Here is a 20843-nt window from a genome sequence, read left to right as displayed (position 1 = left end):
TTCACTCAGTAAGGCTGGTATGGTCTGCTAAGATGAGTTAGTGCAACTAGTCAACCACACTTGATTTTCTTTGAGTCGGTAGGATTGACTTGGTTAGCTAAGTTTTACCGATCGATTGATATGGTTGGCTGTTAACCCTCGATACCTGGATGAGGAGCTTCTGTCCTCAGGATGCTAGACTATTAAGCAGAGGGTGAATCACCGTAACCCGATATGTAGTTCATTCCTCGACGAGGAAATCCTTTAGGATAATCATAAAGCTCTATTGTATTGCCAATTCTTAACCCCTGATGAGGAGTCTCGGGGCATCAATGAGACAGTTGGTGATACTGAAATACTTAATTCTTTTCTCCGGTCAGATCTACCAGAAGGTAGGTCAATGCCTACGCTTTACTTTCTTATAATGATTAGCTCAGATGCTTATCTAATTTAATTTAGTTCGATTGGTTTGACTCCAGTCATTCAATCATCATTCTTGTTCTTCTTTTCGCTCGGTCGACCTTCGACCTTGGCTCAAATGACTACATCCAATCAGATAAGTGGGGCCACTTTTGGTCTTCTCTCGATGGGCGCTGCATTTAGGGCTGTCAATTTGACTCGTTATTCGCGAACAACTCGTGTTCGGCTCCTTACGTTAAGCTTAACGAGCAGAACACGAACAAATTTTTAAGCTCGAAATATAAACGAGCCGAAGACGAACAAACATTTGTTCGCTCGTATTCGGTTCGAATTGGCTCGAAAAGGAAGAAAGAAATAAATATATACACACACATATAATACATATTCATAAAATAAATATTATAAATTGTAATTAATTAAAACTTTTTAAAATTAAAAAATTATCAAATTTTTAAAAATTAAATCCTATAAATTATAATATATAACAAATTATTAATAAATATTACTTATATAAATATTATATATTTATATAATATAAGTTATTTAATTAATATAATATAATATATAAGTTTAATGAAATCGAGAAAGACGTTCAACCTACTCTTCTGCTTACTCTCAAAATCGCGAAAGGCCGCCGACTCTTCTGCTTCCTCTCAAAATCTCAAAAGGCGTTTGCCCCTGAGAGCTTAGGGTTTGTCGTTTGTGTTTGCTGTTCTCTTTCTCTTCCTCTTCCTCTTCCTCTTCCTCGTTTATTCAAATATTGTTCGTGTTCAAATATTAGATACATTAAAGCCAAAAATTTTGAGGTGCATGTATGTAAATGACTCACCCTCAACATACCATGTTAAAAGGTTTACATAAATAGCACTCGCTTCTATGTATTTACACATTTAACATCTAAATATTAGTTTTTCCACATATATGCATCTTAGCGATGCATAAGAAGGTTGGTTCATTTTTTAAAATAAAAGTAGTGATACTTTTGATGCATATGATAGAAATTTGATGGTATATTTGTAATACATTGAAATTTTGTGGTATATATATAAATGCCCCTTTTTAATTCGTCAATCGCAGAACATTACGCACAACTCATGCCCTAATTTTGCCACATCTTTCAATCTTATTGGGATTCCTCGTCCCTCGAACTTCGGCCTTCGGCAATCTCCGAGTAGAGCATTTCTACTCTCTTGCCCTCCTCATTTCAACATTGGCCGGTCTTTGGAGCTACTAATTGCTGTCAACCGTCGACTACACTCTCGACCCACTCTCCCAACGACCGACTGCCGGTCGCTCGATCTAGGGTTATCTTTCTTCAGTGATCGCCAGGGTGCCACTGTCGACTGCTCTAATTACATTCGGTAAAATTATTTCCATATCCCAGTTTTTAATTTGCATTTTCTCATTGATTTGTAAGCAGTGGTTAGGGTTCCATGCATGAGGATAATCACGATTTGGTGTCTTCTTTAGCTCTAATTACATTCGGTAAAATAATTTCCATATCCCAGTTTTTAATTTGCTTTTTCTCATTGATTTGTAAGCAGTGGTTAGGGTTCCATGCTTGTGGATAATCACGATTTGGTGTCTTCTTTAGCTTTTTTTGATGTGATAGATATGAAAACTCTGGGTTATATAAATGCAAAAAGTTTAGTTATTTGATATGTATATACATGAATTAAGTGGTATGCAACTAAATGCCTAATCTTGTCTGTATGCAATTATATAAGCAAGCGCATAATTACCGGGCTGTGTGGTATGGAAATTAAATGATATTTCTCATTGTGTCATGGGAATGAATTTACATACAACCGCTCAATTCCAACATTTTATTCCATATAACATTCAAAATTTCAATTTTTACATACATGTCGCATCACTTGTACATGAAAAGGTATTTCTCACTTTTGGTAAGCTAAAATGGAACTAATTTTGATATGATATCGAAGATTTAAGTGGTATAACTGTAAAAAAAATCAATTTTAGGTGTTAGGTATCTAAACTTATAATAATCAGATGGTATTTATGTAAATGCTCTAAAAAACCACATATGTTATTTTTAGGAATTGGGCGGTGTATGTGTAAATGTATGAGCATTGGTGGTTTCTCAATATGTATTTGGATGATTTGCACACATACAAGTACCCTTACATTCATATAACCGCTTCTATTCCTCATGACTATGTGGTTTTTGACATTTTCTATATTTTTAATTATATGTTGCTATATTTGGGTATGGTAACGACACTGTGCATGTTATATGTAATGTGTATTTTGATGGTGTTGGTTTTTGCAATTTTATGTAGAGCAATACAACAACAACAACAAAGCCTTAATCCCTTAATCCCACTATTAATCCCACTACGTGGGGTCGGCTCCATGAATCATTTTTCTCCATTATATCCTATTTAGTGTAAAGCAATTTTATGTAGAGAGATGATGTAAAAAAAGAGAAAGAGCTCATCCGATTATCAATTGTGATTCCTATAATTGTTCTCACCTATTGGTAATCATTGGATGTACCATAAATACTGCTTGGTCTTAAAGCTCGCATGACAAAGTCAATTACAGAAACTACCTGGTTTTAAAGCCCATAGAACACAGTTAACCACAAATACTACATGGTCATAAAGCCCACATGACACGGTCAACCACTAATACGAACTGACCTTAACGCCCATACGACACTCAACCACAAATATTTCCTGGTCTTACATCACACCCAACACACTTAACCATATGTACCACCTGATCTTAAAGCCCGCACAACACACTCAATCACATATACTATTAAAGCCTCCACGACACAATCAATCACTATTACTATCTAGTTTTCCAACACTCGCCACTCATCAACAAGTATTACTTGGTCTTATAGCCCTCCCAACACACTCAACCGTATATAATACCTGGCCTTTCACCATAATATATGATTATCAATTGCACTTGGTGATCCTCGATGGGGCAATCTTTGATGAATTAATCTCACTGACCACTGTTTCGATTCTGTCTTTTTTATAGTTTGTTTCAATTTTTTAATTACTCTTTTAGTTGTAAGTTTAGTTTTATATTTTCCTCCAGATTTTTTATATTCTTGATACACTAGATGAGAAATTAAAAAGATTGTATATCAGCCACTTGAGAGAAGGATATCAAAATTATATTCTGTAATTTATGCTTTAAAGAGCTTGAAATAGGCAATAAACCAACCATGCTTTTCAATAAAGAATATTGAAAAAAATATTATAAAAAATTTCTCTGAGAAAACATATTCTACGTATAAGTTAACTAAAAATAAACAGGATCACCTAAAAAAGACTAAAAATTGTGGAATGAGTTAAAAAGAGGAGCAATAGGATTGGGCTGAGATTTTGTTAAGAAAATGATAGATGCATTAGATGAGTGGTGGAGGGAAAAACTTTAAATAAAAATGTTATCTAAATTCTTTATATTCTTATATCAATTGAACTATAATTTTATCATTTATAGGTCATGCCTAATGCTGTTATCTAAATTCTTTATATTCTTATATCAATTGACCTATAATTTTATCATAAATACCCAAAGCGTTAAAAAAAAAAAAAAAAAAAACATTTTTAACATAAATCTTGATTTGGAGGAGAAATCAGTTTTTTTATTTTTCGGTGTTGTGACTACAGGATCTAATGTCTAAGCTAAAACACATGATTTTCTTCAGAATTTGGATGAACGTGATTGTGGTCATTCAAATTAAGTCCATGAAGAAGGACCACAGGAGGCAGAACAAGGTAAATCAAGTCATTTTAAGCGCTTTGCCCCCTCCACCAAGAAGCCTAAATGAAAATGTTGGCGCCCAATATTTAATTGAGCCGATTTCACAGCTTGTTACAACCTGCAGTGACGTCCAGTGCTCGAACGACTATTCAGGGATACCCGACTATGTTAGAAGTCTTGAAGTTACTGGACTCTACTGTCGAGATAATTTGATTATTATCCTCTATATCTACTCGATGTAAAATTTTTAGATGATCGAACAAAGTAAGAGGCTTTCATTACGATAGTATCAAAACGGTGAATTTCTTGTCACTTAAAAATTCAAAAAGAAAACTTAGAAAGCGTTGGATCATGGGGTAGCACTTTGGGGGCAAGTAAACGGGAATTCTTGTCACCTGATGAACAAGTGGACTTTGAATAAGCAAAACATGGATATGATAGGAGTAGTAGTGGAGTTATAAAAAATAGTAAGCTTGTCATTAGTAAGCTTCATTTCACTCTTGAATTTTAAGAAGAAATTAAAATCTAAGATAAGTTTAATATCAGAATGATGAACAGGATTAATAGGACGTAAGATTTTGACGATTTGTTTTAATGTGTTTGAAGTTAAATTTGTGTATTTTTAATACACTGGGTTAGTTCGACAATAGAGCCATCAAATTGAGATGTTCTTTTAGGTTTGATGCTCTTAGTGATTTATTTAGTGGCAATTAATGTAGAATGAATATAATTTGATGTAGTTTCAATATCTATGAATGCTGGAAGAAAAATTTCATAACCATGGATATTTAGTCTTAGAAGTGTTTGGATTTAAAGTAATTTTTCGGGATTATAGATAATAAGTAGTTTTTCAATGCCAAGGTTTGAAATCTGCATCCTCACCAGTGTTAGCTAATTTTATGGTTTCAAAACCAATATTTATCATACTTTGATCTCTTATTGTCTCATTTCCTTTTCTAAGGTCAGGTTTTCAAATATTTTCTATTTTTTCTTCAATCAAATTTATTCTTTGTTCTAAAATTTTACTCTTTGTTCTATATGAGAGGATGAGGTTTTTGTTTTTCAATTAAAGCTTTTGGATGTGGAATTTCATATTTTTCATGGACACATTTATAACATGCTTTTGCATAAAATTCATTACATTTATATCTCCTATCAATTGTTGGTACCACTGACAATTTTTACATTTTATTTTATCCTCTCTGAGTCCTATTTGACACTCATGTAAACAGTTAACATTCATATATATGAATTTTTTATTATCCAAATTGTCCATTGATTCTTGTATTTTAGGATCGTCAAGAATATCATTTATAAACTGGTAATATGTTTCTTTATCTTCAGGGGGTTCCATTGAGACATGAAATATCAAATATTTGGGAATAATGTTTCTTTATCTTCAGGGGGTTCCATTGAGACATTATTATAGGTAGATGAAATATCAAATATTTGGGAATCTAGATCTATAAAATCTGCATTTTCATAGTCTATCAATATAACATTTTTGCTATATAGATTTTTTTCTTTTAGGACATGCATGCGGTAACTAAATGCTCTTCTTTGTTACAAGCATAGCATGAGAGTTTATGAGAATAGGTTTTCTTATGATTATAATTTCAAACATGTTTTTCTTTCAGTTTTTCAAACAAGAACTGTATTCTAACTCCAATATTATCAAATTGGGGTGCTATATTTTGAGAAGTTCATGCTTGATGAATTTATTTTTCCAATTTACCAGGTAATTTTGAAAATAACATATTTCCTGATTTATTTTAATAGTAATTTCCATATATTGCTAAAGCTACGAAGTCATTTGCAAAATTCTTGACATACTTCCAATTTCTTAATTTCTGTGTTCATGATCTCTCATAACACTAACTTTCCTTCTTACTAACCCAGAATTTGTATCTTTCGCTGTTAAAATTCTGTGAATTTGGCATGCAAAATGTAGGACATTATTTCTTTGTTTTGCAAAACTTGTTACATCATCTGAAAATTTTCTTTTACAAGCTGCCCATGTAAATCTAGCTACATCACTTAAATAGTTTATTTTGTCCTTTTTTATTATCTCTTCCCCATTTCTACATTATCTTGATGTTTCTGTTGATAATCTCTAACCATTTGTGGCATCCACAGTTTTAAATAATTATCACACATTTGAGCATTACAGGTCGTGATATTCAACAAGACTTTATTTTTTAGAAAAATAAGATTTTTTATTTGGCCCTCTTTTACTCGGAGTCCTTAGCAACTGATTTTCTTTATCATAAATATTAATAGATCTTCTACAGGGATGTCCTATATTGTTTTCCATAGGAATGGGGTTATTATTTGGATAATATTGTTGGATAATCTGAGCATTTGGGCTGTATGAGGAGCTAACTTCATCTTAGCTTACAAAATTCTTTTCTATACTTGAAGTGGAATCTCTTAAAATTCTATCCATTAAAACCTCATTTTGTTGTTCTTGAATTAAACATATATTTCGTTTATCATCAGCTTATGAGCAATCACTTTCTTTTAATTGACCTATATTTTTATAATGACATTCTAATTCATATGTAGATTTCCAATTAATAGGTAAATTTAATATAGAAGGAAACATAATGGGATTTTCTTTAATCTGTTCACAGATTTCTTCAATATTCATTAATTCCATATCAGTTTCTTTTTCATCTTGTTTTGTAGATTTATAATTCATAAATTTATAGATAGGTTTTTATTAGGATTTGGAATGTGATATATTTAATAGGAGCAATGGTTTGAGATTCTTCTCTTAAAAGACATATATTTCATTCTAATAACGCTAAAGCTTCAAAATTTACTTCTTTAGGAAGTATAAATTTTATTCCTTTTGAGGCTAAGGAATCTATTACTTTTTCAATCTTGATTTTAAACATTTTTTTAATGTTAGACATGATTTTCCTAAAGAAAATAATGGATAAATAAAGATTTTCTCCTTAAAAATTTCCATTACCTTTAGCTTGAACCATACTTTTAACATTTTTCAAACTATATATCGTCATGGTTATATCGGGAATGATATAGGTGATACCTATATTACTATTTATATGTATTTCTCTGGTACCTATCATAAATTCATTTGTGGTACAAAGTCTGGAATCATATAAAATGAGTAATAAAAACTAATATCCTAACATATTTTTACCTCATGTTCATATTCTATCCAATCCTCCAATTTCAAATAAAACTAATCCAAGATGTATAAATGTATGATTTTATTTCTTTTTAATTCAGCACCAACCTCAGGGGTTATAAGATTCCTAACTACTTCAGTATTATTTATTCAATGCAAAGATACTTTTCTATGATATCTAAATAATCTTATGGAACTACTAAATAGTCCATGGGAATATACTCTAGAAGAATTAAAGCCATTTAATTGATCATTAGAGAAATCCACTAAATCCTGTTCCACATCAATTAAATTTTTTATATTTAATTCACTCATAGAACCACTGGGTCTATCTATTAATCTATCAATTCAAAATGAAGTTAAAAAACTTGATTGGCTAGACACAAAGGGTCTACTAGCAATTGTTTGGGATGTTTCACTGAACGGGATTGTCTCTCTCACTACATCATATATGAAGAATTTTTTACTTTTTCTATTTTTAAGAATTTCTTCAATGTTTCCTATTGATAAAGACTTGATATGGCTTATTATTTTGTGTAACTCAATTTCTGTCATCTCATCAGTTGGAGTATTTTGAGCCAAATTTAAGATGCCTTTCTATCAAATAAATTTTGTAATGGAGATGACTTAATAGTGCTAATATTGTGTTGTTTTGTAGAACGATAATTCTATTAGGTTTTGAAGTAAAATTTTCAGGTTCAAAATATCCTTCCTTACTGTCATTACTGGAATATTCTGTAGTATTAGATACAATAGATAAATACTCAGGGCCTTTATACTTATTTTCTCGTCATTAATTGTATTTAAGCTTTTTTAGTTCTTTTAATAATCCTTTTATTTTGTTGGAATGCATTTTCTATTTTACTTTGTTCAATCTCAAAACTATTAAGCAGTTCCTTAATTCCAACAAATTTTCTTGGATTTTAGGACTTGTTATTCCTTTCTGAGTTTTTGCTTTAATAACTTTACGAAATAATTCTTCTTGAGATACTTTATATAATCTACATGATCAACAAGAGATTTTAGAAGATTATTCTTTTCACTCAATTTTTCAGATATCATAAATAAATTTTTGAAATGTTTAAGTGGATTTTGATACAGATTTTCAGACAAGTTTTTGTACAGATTAATCATTGTATTAAGTTACGCATGATCATTATGAACACTATGAGGATATCTTTAATATACAAAGAAGCAAGTTAACCTATTTTTATCAGAAACAAGTATCATTTTGATATAATTTTCAAGTTCCAGATTCAAATAGTTAAAGCGTTTCATAAAAAACCCGTAATGAAAGAACTCAACTCTTGATCGAGAAACCATGTTGTATTAAATTGGAGTTTCCAAATCTTAAAAGATTGGTTTGGAAGTAGAAATCAAATGATGAAGTGACTTAAAAATTTAAAAAGAAAACTTAGAAAGCCTTTTAGATAAACTTAGGATGTGCTTGGGGTGGCTGCTGCTATTTCTAGAAGTAGCTTCTCAAATGTTGTCAGAAAGTTGTTGCTGGTGTAATGGTCACTCTGTTTGAATAATCTGTTGTGTTGTAGCTGTTTTTGAAAAAGAGAGTTATCCCCTTATAGATATAAATTAACTAAATTATTACAATTTCTTAAATAATTATAGCATAATAATACAATCAACGTTAACAGTAAAAAATACATGTCAGAATTAATTTTTTTCTATACATCAATTTTAAAACATCGTTTTACGCATAACATCATAATAATAAAAACTACAATAACATAAAAATGATGTTCACCTTCATGGTCAGATGATCAAGTCTTCGAGATAATTTTCTATCCATAATATCTCTTCCTTCTTGGTCACTGTTGGGAATGAACTTCTCTATACCATCAACTCATCGATAAAATATGTAATCTTTACGTGTCTTATTTCTGGGACAACAATAAAATCTTTTCCCATAACAATTTTTTTTTTGTTATGTATTAAGAACAATGCATACCATAATGATAGTACATAACTCTTGAAGTACTTGATAATCTTAAGCTCATTTTTTAGATTGTAATATATTATACTTAATTGACAAATTAGACTACATATGCAACAACAAAAAAAATATATATAAAAGAAATATGCAACTCTAAACATCAACGAATCCTCAATATATCTCCAATAGTTGACATCAACCAAAAGACATTCAAAATATTAGTTACATATACTCGATGAGTTCACTAAAATATCTATTATCTCTTATCTTAATTAGATCATCTTATGAACACACTCTTTGTCGGTTGTGTTGAAGTCATTCACACCAAAATCTTCCTCAAACAATAATTTTTCCGTTTAATGTTCGAACACTTTTACAGGTATGCTAGTTAGATCTTTGTCTAAGGCTTTGAAAACCACAGTCCTGTGATGAATGTCTCTATATAAAATTAAGTAGAATTGACGACATCACAATTGCTTTTATCAGTTTTTTCTAAGGAATATGTTGGCATATCTAGGAGTATGACTCAATTTTTCTTTCATACGTCGAGTGCTCTCTCAATAATACTTCATAATGATCTATGTCGTTTGTTGAACATTTCTTTCCTCTCTTTGATCACTTGACTATTGCACTCAAAATCAAGAATGTGATATCTTGTATCAGGGAATGACTTTAAGAAAGTTTGTTGCATGTGATATTCCGAATTGACAATGTAATATTTTTCAAAATAATAACATTATTAGTACATTTCTTCAAATTTAACTCGTATATAATCATTAATATACTAACAGGGTGGAGGCTTTGAAAATTTGTATTCCTGTCATCGATTAATAAATTTAATATGTGACTATCATGAACACTCATTTCTAATCTAACCATTATGAAGGTAAAACATATAATGAAGTCACAAACTGCTAAGATGTTTTGTGTTGCAGATTCACAACGTCTGATATATGCAATTTTATTGTTGTTTCCAACACGTGCATCAGTGTGTGCCATTAATTATTTTGATACAATTTCATTTAAAATATTTTTTAGGATAATTTATTTTTGACAAAACATGCATGCCATATAGATAGATAATACAATTAATATCTTGAAAATTACATATATCTTGTATCATTATAGGTTTCTCTTGGTTTATGCCCAAAATTAGGATCCATGGGTTTAACAATATAATTTGACATTCTAACCTAAGTATCGGCTAATTGTCTTGGTTGAGTGTTAGAATCTCTCAGAGGCAGCACGAATAGACTCACTGTGACATAATACATAAAGTGATGATTAGTACGTTCTTGGGGGTAAATCAGTATGATCCATGCAAAAATAATTATTATGCAAATTATCTAGAAAATCACAAAAAATTTCTCGACATTTGAAATATACTATGAATTATGCTCGATTTCATTTGTCGCACCACAGATAATTAATCTATTTGTCACCCATAGATGAAGATAACACACACAATATCTTACACAAATATATTTAATTGTACTCATTTGATAAAACATATTCTAGTAACTAGAATTCTTGTTCATTGCACTATATTTATAATTTCATCTTCATTTGATGGGTCAATATGCTATTTCATGTATGTTCAAATATTGTTCATTGTACTGTTTATATTTTAAACAAAATATACATGATCAAATGTCATATAATCAGAACACATACTATTATTTGACATAATAGTTCAAATTATTATACACCATTCTAGAGCAAAAATTATGAACACATAAGTTAAGTCGACTAATTGTTTACGAAATAATAGAGATAAGAAATGTACCATTTCGAGTCCATCATAATAAAAGCCCCTCACTTGTTCGATCATCTATAAGTTTTATAGTGAATAAATGTAGATATAGTTGAATCTCTTGGGATTGGAGTCCAGTAGCTTCACGACTTCTGTCATGGTTGGGTATCCTTGAATAGCCGTGCCAACACTATACTTCAGACCGGTGCAGGTCATAATAAGCTGTGAAAGTTGCTAGTTAAATATTGAGTTTTGACTTTTTTCTTTTTATGCTTCTCGGTGGAGATTGCAGAGCGCTTGAAATGACTTGATTCATCTTGTTTTCTCCTATTATGCTTCGTGGACTTCATTTGAATGAGTATATTCAAGCTCATGCAAATTCTAGGGGAAGTTCTGTGTTCTAGCTCAGACATTGGAGCCCGTAGCCACACACCGAGAAATATAGGATTAAGTTTCTTTTCCAGCTCAGGGTCTATGTCAGAATTCTTAATTTTTTTTTTTTTGCATTGGGCATGCCCCACAATTGATAAAATTATATTTTAATTTATATGAAAATATAAAGAAATTATATATTATTTTCTATTTATTAAAAGTTTCTCTCCATCAGTCCTCGATGCATCATCATTTTCTTAATATGGTCACAACCTAATCCAATTTTCCTTTATCTCCTTCCATAATTTTTATTTTTTTTACTTGATATCAGTTTTTGTTTAGTTGAGTGTGTCGGGTGTGATGCAAGTTCAAAGATTATTTGTGATTGAGTGTCTTGGGTGTGCTGGAAGACATAGTATCAATGATTGACTGTGTCGTCGTGCATGTTTTAAGACCAAGTGGTATTTGCAGTTGAGTGTGTTGTGCAGGCTTTAAGACCAGTTAGTATATGTGGGTTGAGTTTGTCAGGTGTGTTATAAAACTAGGAAATATCTATGATTGTGTGTTTTATGTGGGTTTTAAGACCCCGGATAGTTGTGCGGGTTTTTATGGCTTGGTAGTATCTCTGGTTGATTGCGTTGTGCACGCTTTAAGACTTGGTAGTATCTCTAGTTGACTGTGTCGGGCGTTCTTTAAGATTGGTTCGAATCTTTTGATATCATAAAGAATATGTCTTCCTCTAATCATTCCCGATTTCATTTTCTCCTTTTGTGAAATATGCATGACTATTAGTTTATTACATTTTTCTTTTTTACTTTTTTATATTTTATTGGTTATTTTTCCCTTTTGTTGAACTTCCATACTAAATTCCATCTAATTTTTATTCATTTAAGTTATATTTAATATTTTTTATATTTACTTCCATACTAAATTCCACCTTTGTTCAACTCTGGTTCAATCGTTGAACCTTGAACCTTCATGTGAAATACACCTTTTAATGCATAGGTAAAATACCTTATTTATAAAAATTAAAATGTAGGTTATGGATATGTGAATAGATAAGAATTATACTTACATTGAATTTATTTCACATGAAAAATCCTCTGAGGATAGCATCACCACCCAAATCCAATGCAAAATCCATGAAATTAATCCAAACAAATTACCAAATCATGAATTCCACTTATATAGCATGAATTGCACACCGCAAACTCTTAAAATCATAGTAAAAGCCTATAAATACAACCAAAACTAGAGCAAATCTAACAACAAGCAACCGAACCCCATTCACAACTAGCCAAATCCCAACCATAACCAATCGAACCCTGATCATATGAAAAAAAATTTGCATGCAAAGCACACATTTTTTTTGAGCTGATATATGCAGAACACGACTTATGCATTTGCAAAGCTCACAAAAAATTTCAGCATTACGTAAAATGCAACACAAATACACAATAAACCCAAAAATTGGAAATAAAATATCCATCCGCAAATTTGAAGCAGATAAAATGAAATGTAAAATCTAAATAACATAGAGTGCACACCTTAAACGAACAATAAAACACATCTTTGCATAGAGAACATCAAATTTTTGAAATCCAACGATGAAGAAGAAAAAAAGATAACAAAGCACTTGAAAGCTTCTGTGTGACCAAAACAAAAAAAGAAACAACAAGATACATACAGGCGATTCGAAGGCTGGAAGACAGACGGGAAAAGCTACTTGCTGGTATGCCTTAACATGTGATGGTCGCAGTAAAGACGGGGGAGAAGTCGCAAAGACCAATGGTATTATCCCAGATAAAATAGGGAAATAATTGAAATGTTAAAGGGGAGCGGTGTAATTTACCCATCCCGACGCAATCCATTCCACAGATTCCAGTTCCACTCTGTCGTTTGCCAAAGCTCGTTTTGTGAATAAGATTTTAAGAAAAGCAGTTAAAACATATGCTCCCAAACACACCCTTACCTACTTTCTAAAATGAAAAGTGGGTAAAAAGCCTCCCCAAATGCACCCTCAAATTTGACACTATTAGACATACTGAGGAGGTCAACAAAATTTGCTTGATGACTTGAGATGGATTAGATGACTCAAATTCAAAATAGGTACATCATCTTTAAGATGAAATACTTTTAATAATGAAAAAATTATATATTTGTTTCAAATTATTTAGAAAGAAACTTTCTTTGAAAAAAATAATTTACATATTTAGAAAAAAAAGTATCATCTTGTTTTTTTATTTTTATTTTCTTTTAAGCATCATCATGTTTTATAAGTTATAACATGCCAAAAAAGATTTTTTGAGCAAAAAAACCTCATTTGCTTAGAATTTGAGAAAATATATAACTTTACAAGAAGAAATTTTAATTTAAAAAAAAAAACGAGCAACTTATTAAAAGTGGGTTATTTATTAGTGCGAATAGTGACTTAAAAGATGAATTAAAGAACTTGGCAACTTTCACTTCCGTAAAAACACCTTATTTTCATATGCCACGTAAGAGGGATTAGCTAGAAAGGCCTGCGCTATCCACAAATTTGTATCAACAGGTTGGATGAGGGTCATACTCTTGTAAAAGCATATTAGCACATTATTTTAGATGGAGTGAACATAAGGTTGGAGGAAATATTTAATTAAAATCCACAAGAAGATGACATTTCTTGGAGACCTCTCATTGCAGGTCATTTCTCATGGTTTACCGACAGTTTTATGAGCAACATGGCCGCTTGAATGGATGCTGAGGGAGGTCTATTTTGTGACCCTTAAGATAATTTTTTTTTTTTAATCTCATACTCGAAGTTGTTATTTGGTTCTAGCTGTATTTCCTTGGTTGTGAAAACTTACCTCGATGAGAATTTCATCTCAGTAAATGCAATGATAGAACACATATGCCTAGGTTTATGAATGCTAATTTTGCAATAAATTCAATTGCAAGTGGAATGCAATTTTTTGATGCTACTACTATCCTATTTTGCTTTTTTGTGATCATTCACAATCTAATTCATCATCCATGTACATTTTAAGATTGTTAGGTTGGATGGTTAATATTGATTTGCAAATTGCCAGTCATATGCTTCTTAGATTGCGGTGTTGTTGCAGACTGTGAGATGGTGCTAAAGGACCTGGTTAGCGTTAGAGACTCAGTTAATTGGATATTTTTGTTTGTAACCCATGCCAACCATGGTCTCATGAAGCTAAGATTGTTATTGTTTACATAATTCAGATTGAGGGTAATATATACTTGATATTCTTATTATAATTGATGAGAAGTTTAGCTTTCAATACCATCGGAGGAGAGAGGCAACTGAATTGACAAAAGGAATCGAAGCAACGAAAGGGGAAAATGAGAAATTGCGTGAGGACAATACGTTGAAATGCGAGGCAAAAAATGGACCACAGGCAAAAGACACGGCGTTGAAACACTCATATCCGCGGTGGCATTTTTTGCGAATGCCACTGTGAAAACCACCCTAAACAAAGAAATTCTGCGGCGCTGAAACGAACCTCTCCGTAGAGACCGCCCCAAACTGACTCTTAATGTAATTAGAGGTGACACTTAGGATTATTCTAGTTAAATTTTTCTTTATGGTTCTTTTATGGGGAGTGCTTTTTAATTGTTTTATTTTGAGGTTAAATCCTTTGTCAATTTTTTTTTAGATTCTATTTATTATGTTCATCTCATCTCAGGGCCAAATTGACTTTGTTAGATTATTGACTGCCCATAAGAATTAAGGGTTTAAATATTAGACTCGCACAAATCATACAAATTTTGAGTTGAAGTCAACCTCCTTATGATTTAAGATCAAGTTTGAATCAGCTTAAGACTCAAAAGAAATCAAGTCAAGTTTAGTCCATGTTGCAACGTCTTGCAATCAACTTGAAATAGTTCCCTAACTGTTTGATTTATCATTTTTTTAAAATAAAAAATGAAATTGTAATTTTCATTTTTTTTTGGAGTTTTAGTGCCCAAATCATTATTCTAAATTGTAACTTTTAATGCTTAACTCCCGCTTGAAACTTTGTAAACAAATTGTGAAGGGTCTTTTTAGACAAGGTTTCGGATGATAACTTCTACTGCATAATCATTGGTCTAAACCTCGAGTCATAAATTCTGTTTGATTAGCCTAACTGCAATAGGTTGATTGTAAAGTTCTTACTCATTGCTTGACGGTGTCCTGAACGAGTCTTTTAAAAGATTTTGATTTTGATGACTTTTACTAGTGGTTCGGAAACTTATTTAATATATTTTGAGCATGATTATGCAAATCCCATACAAGAGGGACAGATTTTGCCAATGTCACATTTTATTTTATTTTTTTTAAATTGATCCTCTTCTTGGTGAGGCTTGGATAAATGGCTTTTTATTGATTAACTTTGTTTGTGTCATCTGTGAGCTCGGTTCTGCTTCTAGTCTATTATGATCGAGCTAGACTTTTTTTAGTTATCATTCTTTTTTTAGAAAAATATGACAATCACCAAGTGAGGTTAATTAATTACCGTGATTGTCAGGTAATCAGATAAGTGTTGTATATTCTAAACGTATCACAATCTTCTTTATTACATTTATTGTTCTCCTTTTTGCTTTAAGGATATTGGATAGAGTTTATGTCTATTGTTTTATGGTGCATTATTTTTCTGGATGAGCCTGGTCCACAAGTTTCTCTAGCATTCATGCTTTTAAGGAAATAATGTTTTTTAGATTATGAAGTTGAATTATGCAAAAGAACCTTTTGAGGTTAATGGACTTTTTTAGTCATTCAATGTCTGCACCATTATTCAAGTGATATGCTCCCAATCGAGCGGCCTTCATCATCCTCTCCTTTCCAGTTTAGGCACATGTCACACCTTATTGTAGAATCGATGGCTGGAAGTGGTTTATAATCTTTTGAGGAAGCACTTTTACATGGGTAAAATCCATTTTATTTATCATTTTCCGTTTGGATTCTTAGCCCTTAGGGCATTCAAGATTCATTCATGGTTATTGAACTTAATTGATCAGTCTTTCCATGACTTCAACTTGAATATTTTAACACATTTTTTTATGGTCTTGTACTTTGGATTCTCACGGAGGTGATTGCTTGTGATTTCTAAGTTTAATACTTAACATTATCCTAATTTTAAAGGTGAGGTTGAGCCATCTTCATCCATTAGTACTTTGAGTATCACCTCTACCAACTAAAGGTTGGTGCGCTGATGAACATCTCTGTGAATCCAAATGTGTTTGAACTTGTGATGGTGCTTGATGCAGTTGCCTCTTCCTCGATTTAGTTTGTATATTTAGTGTGTTGAGCCAACAATCCCTGAGCTGCATGAGGTCTACCCATGTAGTTGTGATTTCGCTCAATGGTAAATGTTCCAAACTTTGCAATAAATAAACATCCACTATGGAGTCAAAATCCATTAAGCTTTGCTAGACCTCAAATTTATTGAGGTTGGGTCTCACGATGATGGCATCATTTTATTCAATTATAGTTAAAGGAAGATTAATACTGATAGAAGTTGTAGAAGGGGGATGGCTGATATAATTTCTACTCAAAAGCTTTGGAGCTGCAAAGTACAAGATGAGTTTACAGCATCAACCATCATCTGCACTCCTAATGAAAATTTGACTGGTTTTCATTCTTATTTGATATATTACCTGAATGCACTTTGGATTAGATAAAGATCTAGAATGACAACCTTCTTTTTTTTTTTAAGATTGGGCCTTATAAAGGAGATTATCCTCTTAATTTTCCTGATACCAACTGTTTCAAGTTGTAAATACATTATAATTCTCCAAGATGCCACTAGAGTTATAAAACCTTTTGGTTCATGGTGTTCCATTGCAAACCCATGAACGTGCCCTCCAATGGTTGGAGTTTTAATATATCAACATTCAATCTTTCCAAAGTGTGCAATAAATAAGCATTCACTAAGCAGTCGAAATCCTTTACGATTTGCTCGACCTCAAATATATTCATGTCAGGTTTCACGATGATGTCATCATTTAACATAATAATAGTTATAGGAAGATTGATACCCGTAGAAGTAATAGAGGGGGGATGGCTGGTATAATTTCACCTCTAAACATTGGAGCTGCAAAGTACAATATTGAGTTTCAGCATCAAACATCATCTGTACTATTATTGAAATTTTAAGTGATTTTTCATTCTCATGTGAAATATTACCTGAATGGACTTTGGATTAGATAAAGATATGGAAAACTTTCTTTGTAAAAATTGGGCCTTCTAAAGAAGATTATCCTCTTAATTATCCAGATACCAACTACTTTATGATTGTCTTTTGTGATTTCTATTCAATATGCTTTACTGACAACAATTATGTGCTTAGCATCCAGAGGTCCAATTTTCTACCATACTAATGGCTACTCACATTTTGCAAGAACGAATATTATTTGCATAAAATGAGATTTTTGGCTGTTTCAAAGATGAATGAGTAGTTTAATCACTTAAAAGTTTTTATTAGGAGGCACTCTTTTTAAAATGCTTTCAATCATTTTGACCGTCTTCTAACAATTGAACTTGCAAATTCACTAAGCAGGAAGACACACTACGTCATGTCTGAACAGAAGATTCTAGCTATTTGTCAGTTTGGTGGGGATTTTATGAACAACAATGATGGAACAATGACTTATATTGGTGGAGAGGCGCATGTAATTGACATCGATCGTGGCATGCACTTCCATGAACTTGTGACAGAGATATCCGACATGTTTAGCTGCAATATGGATTTGTATTCAATCAAATATTTTCTTCGGAACAACAAACGTGTTTTGATCACAATCTCAAATGACAAGGACTTGAGAAGAATGGTTGATTATAATTCAGATCCTACAATTGATATTTTTGTTCTGAAGAAGGTGGAGAACAGGTATTTAAACTATGATTTTATCATCTTTTTACTAGGATGATATTGAGGTAATATCCCATTTGTTTGCATTTTGTAGGATAATTAGGAGTGTTGTAGCTGATTCAGGAACTTCTACTGATGTAATTACTGCCGTGGATGGTGAAGTCACTCCTTACAATGACAGCCGTCTACGAATTATGAATGGTTGGGACAATTTGATAATGGGTGTGGGGCAAGCCTTTGATAGTTCAAAAGAGTTCCGAGAAGTGTTGCACAAGTATGCCATTGCCAAAGGTTTTGTATACAAATTTATTAAGAGTGAAGGACCTCGTGTTACTGTTGTGTGCTCTGCAAAGGATTGTACTTGGCGGATACATGCTTCAAAGTCATCAGCAAATCAAGATTTTACAATTAAGAAAATGAATCATATCCACACATGTGAAAGGGAAAATAGCAAGCAAAGCCATCGGTTGGCAACTCAGAGCTGGGTCGCCAGTGTTATAAAGGAGAAGCTTCGCGACACACCAGATTATAAGCCAAGGGACATTGCGAATGATCTTGAGCGTGAGTATGGACTGAGATTGAGTTACCATCGGGCATGGCGTGGAAGAGCTATCGCTGAGAAAGAGCTCCATGGTTCCGTAGAGCAGGCTGGAAGCGAACTGCCTTGGTTTTGTGAGAAGATTATTGAAACAAACCCAGGAAGCTTTGCTACCTTACAAACATCAGATGATTCAAAGTTTATCAGTCTTTTCTTATCTTTTCATGCATCCATAAATGGTTTTGAGCATGGATGCCGCCCCCTTCTTTTTCTTGACGGGATCACATTGAAAGCTGCCAAACGATGGAAATTGTTAACAGCAACTGCTGTTGATGGAGAAAATGATATGTTTCCAGTTGCCATGGCTGTTGTTGATGCTGAAACTGATGAAAACTGGCACTGGTTCTTAGTGCAACTGAAATCAGCTATTGGTATGTCCCGTACCATCACCTTTGTGTCCAACAGGCAGAATGGGTTGGAAGGGTTAGTGTCTCAGGTCTTTGAGGATTCCTACCATGTTTATTGTATTAATAATCTCATACAGGAATTCAAGGCAGAGTTTGATGATTCCTGGCCCCAGGAACTGAAAGATGAGATGGTGGATAATCTTATTCGTGCTGTTTGTGCATGCAAGATTGATGAGTTCAACCAGTGCATAGAGATCATAAAGGCTGCATCACCAGAACTAGCAGAGTGGGTTATGTCAAAGAACCCAGAGCTCTGGTCTGATGCTTCCTTTAAAGGTATGAGATCCGGCCACTACTCATCATCTGCTGCACAAATATTCAATGAGTGGATATCTTCAAGACAAGAGTCTTCAGTGCTGCAGATGATTGACATGATCCGCTGCAAAATAATGGAACTTATATATAAACGGCATGAAACCTCAAACACCTGGACTGAGATGGTTCTAACACCATCCAGGAGTCGAAAGGTTGAAGAAGAGCTGTCCAAAACACAAAATTTCAATGTCATATGCCCAACAGGCAGCATCTTCGAGGTGAAAGATGAGACGACAAATATTGTTAATATGGAAATTTGGGAATGTACATGCCGGAGGTGGCAGGTCAACGGTTTGCCATGCCCTCATGCCCTGGCAGTCATCGAGCGATCCGGTTGGTGTATATATGATTTCTGCTCCAAATACTTCACTGTAGACTGCTACCGTCAGGCTTACATGCTTTCCATTAATCCAATAGCTGACCCACTTCATTCTGTATGTGCGGTTCCTTTCCGAGCGAAGCGGTTGCCGGGCAGGCCAAAAAGGAAGCCATTGGAGCCTCGCATTACCAGTAAGAGAGCAGTTCGATGTAGCAAGTGCAGAGCATACGGGCACTACAAACAAACTTGCACAACTGCTATGTAGAGCTATCCATGTCTAGCACTCAGGTGAAATAATTGACCCCCACTTGTAGACTGCTTCTCCTTGTTTGTTGTGCCTTTTTACGGTTTGCAAGCCTTTGTGGGCTGAAGCTTCTCTTTTCATGGAGGAAAATCGGTAGTCTGTAGATATGTAGGTCTTCCAGGTGATGAAAGCGCCTAGCAGCATACTGTCAAATAATTCTTCATAAAAGTTTTTGCTGAATCTTCATTTCCAGGTTTAGGTTTTTCTTTTAACGGGTTTAGGAATCAGAAATATCGTAATGCCGTTTCTTGGAATTATATTGATCAAAATGACATTTAATTTAGTTTCCAAAATAATAATATCTATATGCAAGTGACATCTTAAAAGTTACAATTACAATCTATACCGTCTAATTATTATTTTTTTATATATAATAACATGCAAAAATGATGGGAAAATTTATGTATTTAGATCTCATACCTAAATTTTCATGTACACAAATTTAACACTTAATGTTTTAAATTATAATAATTTATTAAATAATATTATATGTTTTAAACTATTTAATATTATTTTTTAAAAATAAAATTAAATAATATTAATATTATTATATTAGTATTGAATCGACAGCCCCCTTAGGTTTGAATGTTATGGCTATTTGTAAAAGAAAAGTTTCATAACACTTTCATGTCTATTTAAAATGGAAAACTTGTACGAAAATTTT

General features: G+C 32.7%; 1 protein-coding gene across 1 annotated transcript; it reads left to right on the top strand.

Annotated features, from left to right (window-relative positions):
• Positions 1-1485: 1485 nt before the first annotated feature.
• Positions 1486-20230, top strand: LOC110032578. The gene is made up of 3 exons (XM_020736248.1): positions 1486-1760; positions 17925-18254; positions 18331-20230. Exons 2-3 carry the CDS (start codon positions 17941-17943, stop codon positions 20138-20140), a joined length of 2124 nt encoding a protein of 707 aa, XP_020591907.1. The 5' UTR covers positions 1486-1760; positions 17925-17940; the 3' UTR covers positions 20141-20230.
• The last annotated feature ends 613 nt before the right edge of the window (positions 20231-20843 follow it).

The sequence above is a fragment of the Phalaenopsis equestris genome, unplaced genomic scaffold (assembly GCF_001263595.1).
Source record: "Phalaenopsis equestris unplaced genomic scaffold, ASM126359v1 Scaffold000002, whole genome shotgun sequence".
Lineage (NCBI taxonomy): Eukaryota > Viridiplantae > Streptophyta > Magnoliopsida > Asparagales > Orchidaceae > Phalaenopsis > Phalaenopsis equestris.
This window is presented reverse-complemented; position numbering and strand designations above follow the sequence as displayed.